Source organism: Cyprinodon variegatus, unplaced genomic scaffold, assembly GCF_000732505.1.
Source record: "Cyprinodon variegatus isolate N-32 unplaced genomic scaffold, C_variegatus-1.0 Scaffold1294, whole genome shotgun sequence".
In the NCBI taxonomy this organism is placed as follows: Eukaryota; Metazoa; Chordata; class Actinopteri; order Cyprinodontiformes; family Cyprinodontidae; genus Cyprinodon; species Cyprinodon variegatus.
This window is the reverse complement of record NW_015151747.1, coordinates 90,469-102,462: the sequence shown is the minus strand read 5'-3', so window position 1 is coordinate 102,462 and position 11,994 is coordinate 90,469. Positions and strand designations below refer to the sequence as shown.

The window sequence follows — 11,994 nt, the reverse complement described above, 5'->3', positions numbered from 1 at the left end:
CACAGGAGAGGAGCCTGAGAACTAAAAGATCTGCCTCCCATTCTACTTTTATCATCATCTTCCTCTGCTGTCCTCAGTTGTCTTCATCAGCCAGCTCTTATTTAAAGCAGAGCAGGTCACACAGGTAAGTAGGTCATCTCCCAGCAGAGGCTGCAGCTCCCTCAGTCTTCAGCACATGCCTGCGTGCCACATGTGCTGCCACCCTGCCAACTGCTCCCCTGACACATCAGACATGTGGAGGCAAGGCACGTTTCTGTGTAGGAAAATCAGCCAGCAGGTCAGACCATCCAACCAAGCCCACCTCGCTCACACTTCTCTGTCCTTTCCTTCCTCTGCTGCAGTCTCATCATGAAATATTTCTGCAGGAAGCATGCCATGCTTCGAGGCATAACTCAGAGAACGAGGAGATACTGAGAGGCGGTCCAATCAGAGGAGATGCCAATCATGTTATAAAAGACTTCAGACAACAATGGAGCCAGAATAAGGCAGCAGGCTGTAGGCAGCTGTTAGCTCAGATTAGCTCAGATTAGGGATGTTGTCGGGCAGTGGAAGGAGTACTTCGAGGATCTCCTCAATCCCATCGCCACGTCTTCTAAAGAGGAGGCAGAGGTTGGGGACTGAGAGGCGGACTCGCCCATCAGCCAGGCTGAAGTCACAGAGGTAGTTAGAAAGCTTCTCGGTGGCAGGCCTCCGGGGGTGGATGAGATCCGTCCTTAAATCTCTGTCTTGGCTGACACGTCTCTGCAGCACTGCATGGCAGTCGGGAACAGTACCCCTGGGTTGGCAGACCAGGGTGGTGGTCCCTCCCGTTAAAAAGGGGGATCAGAGGTTGTGCTCCAATTAGAGAGGGATCCCACTCCTCAGCCTCCCAGTAAGGTCTACTCCAGGGTGCTGGAGAGGAGCATCCGGCCGATAGTCGAACGTCGGATCTGAGAGAAACAATGCGGTTTTTGTCCCGGTCGTGGGACACTGCGCCATCTCTATACCCTTCATCGGGTGCTAGAGGGTTCGTGGAAGCTCGCTCAACCAGTCCACATGTGTTTAGTGGATCTGGAGAAGGCGTTTGACATGTCCCTTGTGGTGCCCTGTGGGGGGTGCTCCGGGAGTATGGGGGCCGGGGCCCTCTGTTAAGTACTGTCCGTTCTCTGTATGGCCGCAGCAGGAGCTTGGTTTGCATTGCCAGCAGTAAGTCAAAGCTGTTCCCAGTGCATGTTGGTCTCGGCCAGGGCTGCTCTGTATCACTAGATCTACTCATTACATTTATGGACAGAATTTCTAGGTGTAGCCAGGGACTGGAGGGTGTCCGGTTTGGGAACCTCAGGATATTATCTCTGCTGTTTGCAGAGGATGTTGTCCTGTTGGCCTCATCAAACCAGGACTTTCGGCGAGCAGTGGAGTGGTTTGCAGCTGAGTGTGAAACGGCCGGGATGAGGAGCAGCACCTCCAAGTCTGAGGCCGTGGTTCTCCACCGGAGAAAGGTGGACTCTCCTCTTCAGGTCGCTGGAGAGTCCTTGTCTCAAGTGGAGGAGTTTGAGTATCTCGGGGTCTTGTTCACCAGTGAGGGACGGATGGAGCGTGAGATCGATAGACGGATCGGTGCGGCGTTGGCAGTGAAACGGTCACTGTATCGGACTGTGAAGAGGGAGCTGAGTCTGGGGGCAAAGCTCTGGATTTACCGATCAATCTATGTTCCCACCCTCACCTATTGTCATGAGATCTGGGTAAGGACCCAAAGGACGAGATTGTGAATACAAGCGGCTGAAATGAGTTGGCTGGACGCACCCTTCCAGATCGGGTGAGGAGCTCAGTTACCCAGGAGGAGCTTGGAGTAGAGTCCTGGCTCCTCCACGTGGAAAGGAGCCAGCTGAGGAGGCTCAGGCATCTGTTCCGGATGCCTCCTGGTCGCCTCCCTCAGGATGGGTTCCAGGCATGTCCCATTGGGAGGAGGCCTGGCGGAATGCCAAGGACACGCTGGAGGAATATAACTTAATTAGAAGTAATTAATCATTAATAAAGTTCATAAAATGATTCTCAGGAAGCAGAGGCTCTCTGTGAAGAATGAAGGTGATTTCCATTAAACAGGAAGTAAAAGGCTTTGAGTCGGTGAGAAGGTTTCTGGAGATCTCAGACGAGGCTGTTTCCCTGCAGCAGATGATGCAGCAGAAGAAAAGCTGCTCTGCAGAAAGACGTCTGTTCATCCTTTCTAACAATATTTACAGCTGAAGAAATGATGCCTATTAGGACAGACTGATGAGAACCATATCAGCTGTGAAGCTGCCATCAACACATTTGTTTCCGGATGTTTTCCAGTGTAGTCCTGTTTCTCTGACTGTGACTAACTGGATGTGCTCCCTTCATCCTCTGACATGGGAGCTGCATTCAGAAATTTTTCCTGGGCTCTTTTGGACTGAAGAGACTTTATGACGTCAAACCTTCGTCTGCAGAAGAAAAGCATAAAAAGCTCATTTAAAAGCTCTAGAATGGGGCAATTGGTCGAATCACAGAACTGCTTTATTGTTTCTTTTTTCCAGATTTCCCTGTCAGTTTCTGAGGATGAAAAAGTTTTCCTTATTTTCCCTCATTTGTTGTAGGTTACTGTAAATAGTAGATTCACCAACTAAAGCAGCCTTTCATAGAGTCTGATGCTCAGACTGCTGAAAACAGCTGGAAAGAAAAACTCAGGGAAAAACTGTAGGAAACACGATTTTTCTTTGCTAATGAGTCAGACTGATGTTTAGGAGATTCATTGGTTTACAGACTCCTTTCTTCAAGAACATCAAGCATGTTGATGGCAGTTACCAGCCACCCCTGCCTTCTCTGCTGTCTGCACAGGTGTTTGGCAGGTGGGCGTGGTGCACACCTGCTGCTCGTTCAGCAGCGTTACTCTGGAGCATTTCAGCGATCTGACAACTGGAGGACGCCAGAGTGTAAACCCAGAGTGGTGCGCCTCAGTTGGCCACTGTCTTCTGACAGTTTTCATGAATCGTAAAGTAAAACTTGTTTCTCATGTTGCTTCACACCTTGGATCCAGCATTTGTTCCTGCATGCTCTGTCGCTTCAAGTCAAGCTCACCTCTGCTTCTTTCTGGGATCCCAATCCAAGGTCCCCTTGGTGTTACCAGCCGGACTAGGGACTCCTTTGGTTCTCCCTTGGTTCCTCAAGCCGAACTCGGATCACCGCTTCAATGCTACTCGGGTCACGCTCCTCTGGTCGGCCCATCAGCCGCTTGGTCACCTCTGTCATCACAGGGAACCATCTTCTGGATCCGTTCCTCTGCTTCACTCCCCCTTACAGGCTCCCGGGCTCGGAGGTTAGCGCTCTCTCTCTCTCACCCCTTCTTCACCGTGTGTCATTTCTAACCACTACCTGTCATCCATACATCAAACAGGCTCTGGTTACGCGTCCTGCCTCCTTCATCAGTCTGTGTGTTTAATAAAACGCTTAAAACTGCCTTTGCCTCCTGAGTGTGATCTGCATGTGAGCCAAACACTTAAAAACCATTAATTCTTTGATGAACCTGCTGGGATAAAAAGAACAGAAACTAACTGTTATATTGATTACAACAAAACCTTTAATTCAAAAGAAATTGATACTTAAAGTAATGTAGTGTGTTGGGGCGGCTGGAGTGCGTTTTCCCAGCATGCACTGGGCAGCATGTTGGATATTAGAAGCTGCCAGTTGCTGTTCTTATATCCGTTCTAACACACAGCTAGTAGGACATGTGTTCATAAACAATATATAACAGCTGAAATAATATATCATTAAATAAGATACCCCCCCTCCTCCACCTCCACACTCAGGGGAGGGCAATAAACATCTTAAAACACAACAAACTGCTGTTGCCATATCCAGGCCCACTCTACCTGCGTTCCAAAGCACTCCAACATTCCTCTCCTGCATCATCACCAATCAGAGGGTCTTCAACACCACCACCCACCAGGACCCCACCAACATCCATGCCACCCAAGGAGTCCACATCATCATCACCAATTTGAGCTGCACTATCACCATCACCAGAGGGTCCTGCAATCTGCTGGCAACTTGAGGCACCAGAATGTTGCAGATCTATCAACAACCCTCCCTCAAGTCTAGAGAGGCTGCTGACATTTTGTATCAAAGAAACTGTGAAGGGTTGGATGAAAAGCAACGGCTGCATCAATTATTTGTCGACATCTTCACAGCCAGAGATGAAGATTATACCCACACCAGCCTGGTACAGCACAACATCGACACAGGTGAGGCACACCCGACCATCCTCCGAAACTCGCCGTAAGTGCTTTGCCAAACAGGCTGGAGAAGGACTGAACGTCAGAGAGATATTAGAGGCAGACATCTTCAAACCATCCAGTAGCCCCTGGGCGGCCCTATTGCTTTGGTCCCTGGCAGTTCTGGGTTGACTATCCACTGTCCCAGATTGACGTTGCACTGCATTCTCCATTGGTCAAGCCCTTCGGCAGTTCAGAGTCCTGCCCTTTGGCCTCTGCAATGCTCCGGCCATCTTCCGAGCACCTGATGGAGAGGGTCCTGTATTTCCCAGAGCCACTGCATTTCGTATCTGGATGACCTCCTTGCCCATCCTCCAGACTTTGAGGGAGCCTTGTCCTACCTGAGGGACATCTTTCAAGCCATCCGCCCGTCAGGCCCACGTCTTCACCCTGAAAAGTTTCACCTGTTTCAGCAGGAGACATCTTTCTTAGGTCACATGGTCAGTATAGGAGGGGTGTCCACAGACCCAGCAAAGGTGTCTGCGGTGAGGGACTGGCCTGTGCCTCATCATGCTGGGGAGCTGTCCAGCTTTATGAGCCTGGCCTCCTATTATCGGGGGTTTGTGTATTACTTTGCCACTATTGCTAGCCCCCAGCATCAGCTGACCTAGAAGGGCCATGCATCCCAGGGAGACGAGGATTGTGCAACTGCTTTCATACAGCTCTGGTCAGCACTCATCAGGGCTCCTGTGCTGGATTACCCAAATCCTGGACGGCCATTCATCGTGGACACTGACACCAGCAGGGTTGGACTTGGTGAAGCGCTGCCCCAGGAAAGAGAGCATGTTGAACAAGTCATCATCTACTGCAGCTGCTCCCTCGGTCGACCAGAAAAGAACTACTGTGTCTCCCGTCGAGAGCTGCTGGGCGTTGTCTTCGTCTTCGTCCCTCCTGTGCACTGACCACTCCTCTCTAACCCGGCTTCTCAGACTTCCCTGACTGCTCTAACCCTTCCACACTAATGCCTTTTGCACCATGTCTCTCCCACTCTGTTCACTGCTGCGCTGTATAAATGGAAATGTTCATTTTTCACCACTAAGCTGCTCATTCCCTGTTGAAAAGCAGTATGCATCGAAATTCAGTTTTGTATAAACTCTGTGTTTACAAAATGACAGTAGAGTTTGTCTAAGTCTGAGACTAGGTCTACTGCCTGTCCGCTGATCTCTGAGACATCGGCATCTGGGACTCTGTGGGCGGCGCCCGCTGCGTCTCCTTGGCAGGCGATTGGTTGGAACCAACCTCACCTTCTTGGCAGGGACTGAACTATAGGACCAGAGGTTCCTGCCTTAGATGGTGTCCACTGCTTAACGTTTCCACCTCGGATACTGGGTCCTCTTCTTCTGGCATTTGGCTTTTTCCCTCTAACTCTTTGCTTTTTGTCCTTTTAGGCATTTTCCTGCATATATTTATCCCAGCTTGTGTGTAACGTGAAGAGCTGAGGAACAGACTGAGCGACCAGATAAACCTGGAGCAGCTTTCTGCTGACAGTAGGACTAGAGGGACCTGAAGGTAAGAGCATGAGGTCAGTGTTTAGATGGTTAGAAGCATACAGAAACATCAATAGATGTTTATTTGTTGTCTTTTTCAGTGTAACTTTATTAGAATACATCATTTTTCTGTGGATTACCAGATTTCTTCCTGATTATTGCCGGCAGCGAGCCTTCGGTCTTTGTTTTTCTCTGGAAGTGCAACAGAAGGGACCAACTTGGAGTCCTCAGGTTGGTCTCAGGAGACGCAGTCCAGATCATCCTGACCTAAATTTCCTCTAAAGGAACCAAACATGCCACAAAGTGACTCCTTTCCCTGAGCAGACCTAGAAAGAGAGCAGATGGAGGTACGTTAGTAGAAGGATGCTGACAGAAAGCAGGTTGGTTGTCCATCTTTGTCTGGTTAGAAGCTTCGTTTGGCTGGAGTGACGGGCCTTTAAGCCCATGAGCAGAAACATGAATGAATACGGCTGATAAATAATGAGGAAACCTCAGCATGGACGGGCATTTCTGCTGTTCCATCGCTTCAGGAAACTCATTCATTTATCCTATTTTAGAGGAGAAATGTGAATCTGGACGTTCTAAAAGAATCAATGTGTTTCTAGCTGGAAGAACAGACCAGCTTTATGTCATCCTCTAACAGCAGCTTGTTTCTAATAAACGTTAAGAGCAATAAAAGCAGGCGGAACAGACCTGAATATCACACAGCATTACTTCATTCTCTTCATCTCTGCCCTTCAACGCGTTAGAAGGGAGATTCTAACCTTGGCTCGTCCTGCTTTAACGTTATTATAAATCGTCTAACTCTGGAACTCTGCCAACCACATCAGTTCCTGCCTTTCCAGGAACATCCTTCAACTTCCCTTCTTTTCCTCTGTGATCTAAAACAAGCTCTTAAAGACGAGTCATGTCCTTCAAATGGATGTAGATAATATACAGCCTGGTAATTAATTAATATTGAGTAATTTTACCAGAACATGATGCATATATTAAACAACTGGAAACTGTAGTTAATTGTCTAATCGAGGGTAAAACGAATGAATGATTATTAGTTATAAAATCTATATGCTAATAAAATGCTGTTTATAAAAGGATCTATGGAAACAGAACCTTTTATAAATGTATATTTCATGCAGACACTGACTAGAGAGAATAAATTAATCCTTCTGTGGAAACAGATTAAATTCTTTATTAATACTCAGAGTATAAATGGTGCTGAAGGCAGAGATTATTATTCTATAGCTGATCGATGCGTTTAATGGCATCAGAAGTTTATGGGAAAAAAATCATCAGAGCGTCAGATTTGATTTCAAATATTGATGTTAATTCCAGAAAGGTCTTCAGATTCATTCATATTCATCACCCTGCCTGATGCGTTTCTCTGCATGCGTTCGCTTCAGTATGGGACACTAAATGAAGTCTGAAGTCCAGATGTGTCCAGATGTGTCCAGCAGCGTCTCATCAGGACCAGTCCCACCGGGCTGATGGGGGGGCTGGCCTGTTTCTGCAGGTTGGGGCGTGGATAGTGACGGACCAACAGTAAAGCCAGATCTTTGATCCCCACCATGGTTGATGACCCACATCAGGCAGGAAGGCCCTCTGAGGAGGAGGAGCTGATCTTCATCACTGCTACCAAGGAGCAAGTGAAGAGCAGAAAAAGCAACAATCAGAGGAAAATTCCACACAACATGAAATCTGATCAGTGTAATTAGGAGAAACATAATTATTCCTTTATTCATCCCAGACGCACCAGGTTAAATAAACTAATTAAAAAAATATTCTCATACAGGGAAACTAAACTTAATGTAAATAAAACAGCAATGCCTTTACCTCATTTTAGAATCAATTATCCACAAATTCTATTAGAAATATAAGTTCTGTTGATATTTTTATAATATAAATAATTCAGCTCCAACATATTTCAGTTAAAAACTCTTAAACTAAAATAGTGAAACTCACTAAGCTCAGGTTTAGTTCAGTAGATTAAGTTCATTAAAGTTAAACTTGAACTATTCGGTTAATAAATCTTTCCGTTTCCTTTTTAAAACCCAGATTTAGGCGCCGCTTATTTATACGTTTCTTGTTAATTTGGCATTTAGGCCCCGGTACGAGCAAACCGCCGCTGACAGGTGGGGAGACCTGATGCAGGACCTGAGGACCAAACTATTGATTGCAATCTGAGGGGAGGGGGTGCGTCTATAAATCCATGCTTTGTTTCACTGTTTACTGCTGAAAAATGAAAGACAACATGATCTTTATTTGAAAAATATAGCGGGACTAATCTTTTCTTCTTCTTTTGCCCCCCCTCAGTCAAGGGCCCTTAGGATTGTCCTTACTCCCCCCCCATACAGCGCCTCTGACTAAATCAGTTGCTCTGTTAGCAGGATGTTCAGTGAGGACGTAACGGCCGACGCCACGGTAACCGACAGGAGGATGATTCAGTTACAGATGAAGAGGAGATGAGATTCAGATCCATAATGAAGGCTTTCTGTTTCCAACAACAATATGTTCCTGATTAACTGTAGCACCAACTGACATGTGATCCCAGTCTACCCACTGAACAGAGACAGGACACCCTGGAAGGGCCTCTGTCTGGTCCAAGGAAAGCAATACGATCGGATGAATCAGATAAATGCATCCCTGGAATATTCCAGGGAGCGATGGACACTGGTCTGGAACTAACGTTACTTTAGATGAAACAAGGAGAAACACGAAAGAGACGACGACCAAAAAAACACATTTTCTGGAAATATTAAACCACAACAAAGAATAATCAGGCTGAGCTGAGGGAGAGCTCATAGTTCAGACATGGTGAGTCAAACGCAGATAAAGAGGGAGCTGCTGGACAGATGGTGCTGCTGGGAAAAGATGGACGCTCCAACCCTCTGTAGCTGAAGGACGGTCCAGGCAAACATCAGACCAGGCCGTACTGTTTATCCCAGGAGGAAGTGACCTTCAGAGGGAAGAGTGCTGCCGTGAGAATCATTGTCCACAGAAAGAAGCTGGAATCAGGTTTTCCTAATTTATCACGACGGCATAGAAACGCAGAGCAGTGCTGGAGGCAGAAAGAATAGAACATGAATGTTTATGGGATGAATGCAGCAGACGGTAAGCCGCCGCACGCACACCGCCATGGACTACCTGTGTGTGTGGATCCAGGTGTGTATCTACCATCAGACCGACTGACAGCAGAAACATCTGATGGTTGATTTGCAGCTTGAAGAGGATCGAATGAAAACAAAGATGATGGACCAGTCAGACACCCAGACTAACCAGTTAATAACCAGTACATAACTAGCATTTGATCAATGGGGGAGGAGATAAACACTCTCATCATCAGGGGCTTAAACCATCCTAATATCCCACCGTGTTGCACACAGTCAGACCGTTCTCTGCCATGCTTCTCATCCACGTTCCTCACTGTAGTTTCCTGCTAGTAGGAAGTTTCTAGAAGAACGTCTCATAAACGAACTTAAAATGTCATCAGTTTAACGTCCCACTAACCTCCTGGCTGCTCCTGGGTCGGTGCTTCCTGGAGAACAAGTCATCCAAACATGTATCAGACTACAGATGATGAATTAATGTCACCGTACAACCAGAGGATGGACCAGTGAGTTCTGAGGTTTCCATTGTTTACTATTCTAAACCTTTTAGTCAGTTTATATGAGCTGCCAGTGGCTGGAGGGCTGATTTCAGCTTAAAGGCAGGAACAGTCGGACAGAAACAGTCGAACATTAACAAAAGGACAGAATCAGCAGGGCAGGATCAGCTGGACAGGAACAGTTAGAGAGGAACAGTTAGAGAGGAACAGTTAGACAGGAACAGTTAGAGAGGAACAGCTGGAAGAAACATCTGGAGAGGAACAGTTAGACAGGAACAGCTGGAAGAAACATCTGGACAGGAACAGCCATACAGGATCAGCTGGACAGGAAGAGTTAGAGGAACAGTCGTATAGTAACAGTCGGACAGAAACAGTCGAACATTAACAAAAGGACAGGAACAGTTAAAGAGGAACAGTTGGACAGAAACAGCTGGACAAGTACAGTTAGACAGGAACAGCTGGAAGGAACATCTGGAAAGGAACAGCTGGACAGGAACAAGTGGACAGGAAAACCTGGACAGGAACAGTTGGACAGAAACAGTCACAAAGGAAAAGCTGAGCAGGAACAGCTGGAAAAAGAAACAGCTGGGCAGGAAAAGTCGGGAAAGAACAGGTGGGCAGGAACAGTCAGACAGACAAAGTCAGACATGAACAGCTGTACAGGAACAGTCGGACAGACATAGTTGAACATGAACAGCTGTACAGGAACAATTGGACAGACACTGCCTGACAAGAATGGACAGCTGGACAGGAAAAGCTGGAAAGAAACAGTCAGACAGACACAGTCAGACATTAACAGCTGGGCAGGAACAGTCGGACAGACACATTTGGACATGGACAGCTGGGCAGGAACAGTCGGACAGACACATTNATGGACAGCTGGGCAGGAACACTTTGACAGACACAGTCGGAGAGGAACAGTCTGGCAGGCACAGCTGGACCGAAACACTCGGGCAAGAATAGTCTTTCTAAAAAGAAAGTTTTATATTATGGCCACTTTTTTGTGTTTTGTTTGTTTTATATGTTGTCTGTAGTTGTGGATCCACTCTAACTATTGTATGTTGTTTATTTGTGAAATGATCATTTAGTTATTTTTGTCTTGGTAAAATAGAAATGAGTGAATAATTAAGATTAAACTGTAAAATAAGGACAGTTTCTAGTTTCCGTGCCTCATTCTTCCCCCTGATCTGTTTTCAAATCAAAGCAGGAGTTAAATGTGTTAAAATTAATGAACAGCTGTTTAAATTATGAATAAAGTGGATTGATATAAGGTTCAAATATCACAACAAATAAAGTTTAATGAAACAGATTTTTAAAAAATTTAATTAACAGATTTTGTTTGTTTGTTGCTCAGCATGGATAGGACTGATTTAAAGCACTTATTAGAAAATAATATGGAAAATAATAGAATATATTCAAGTTTTTCTAGATGTTTGTTCATTTGCATAGTTGCTCATAAATAAACACATTCTCAGAAAATAAAGTTTTTATATTTAAATGTAAAGCTGAAAGATTCTCCAGTCTTAAACTTTTTTAGGTTTGTGACGCCATGTTGGACCATGCAGAACCCAGATGAACCTTCAGAGCCTCAGAGGGGAAACATTTATGGACAAAAGCAAAGTTATTTTCTATAAAGTGTTTTTTGTTGTTGGCTTTCATATAATGTCCTGGTGTGAACCTGAAGGACATGTTAGATCAGGTTTAGTCTGTTCGGTCTATTTCTGCTGCTTTTCATCTTCAGCTTCCAGGTTTTAAGAACAAAGTTTGTGACTGAAGGAGAAATGTGGGTCCAGGAAGAGGAAAATGGGTCGAACCGGTTCCGCTGGAGTCAGGGCTCCGCAGCAGCTGCCCTCCCCGCGCCTGTGCGTGTCACGCAGCGCCTTTCCTTATATGGTCAGACTTCCTGCCTGGAAGCAGCTTCGGAGACAGAGCCGCTCAGCAGTCCGCTCCAGGTCCGCTGGGTTCGGATGGGGTCCGGTTCCGATTGTTTCCCTTCAGTCAGTCTGTGGGATGTTCTGGTTCTGGTTCCGGTTCTGCTCCTCTGGTTCTGCTCCTCTTCAGGATGGGAGCCGCTGGGTCCAAGAAGAGGAACCTGAGGACTGATGCCTTCTGCTCCGCCAAAGTTCGGTGAGTATCGGTCCGGTCCGGTGGGCTGAGTGGACCACAGTGGACCACCGGAACCGAACCAGCAGAACCAGCTCAGCTGCTGCCTTGCTTCAGCCTCGCTGGTTCAACTCCCGCTGCTTCATCTGGACCCAGTTCAGTCCATCCGAACCGAATCGGTCCAGATGCTGCAGCCGCCAGAACCACTGAGGAACCAGAGGAACCAGCAGGAAGTCCAGCTGCTAACTGGACCTCCACAGAACCAGAACCAAGTTCTGATCCCAACTAAACATGTCAGAGTTCATCATCATCATCATCATCATCATCACCATCCTCATCATCATCATCATCATCATCATCATCATCATCATCATCATCATCATCATCATCATCATCATCTCACTTTACAATCTTCTAGTTTCAGCTTCTTCCCTCAGGATTGATTTAAACAGCTGCTGAACATCTGGATCAGAGAACCAGTTAGAAACCAAAGGTTCTACTGAAGGTTCTGCTGAAGGTTCTGCTGAAGGTTCTGCTG

At 46.5% G+C, this 11,994-nt stretch overlaps 1 protein-coding gene across 1 annotated transcript in view; it reads left to right on the top strand.

Moving 5' to 3' along the window:
* The first annotated feature begins 7,317 nt into the window (after window positions 1-7,317).
* Window positions 7,318-11,994, top strand: part of LOC107102666 (NMDA receptor synaptonuclear signaling and neuronal migration factor-like) — a 56,572-nt gene continuing 51,895 nt past the window's right edge. Inside the window, exons 1-2 of the mRNA XM_015402054.1 lie at window positions 7,318-7,456; window positions 11,252-11,480. Coding sequence (XP_015257540.1) covers window positions 7,318-7,456; window positions 11,252-11,480 — 368 coding nt within the window. The remainder of the gene's footprint in view (window positions 7,457-11,251; window positions 11,481-11,994) is intronic.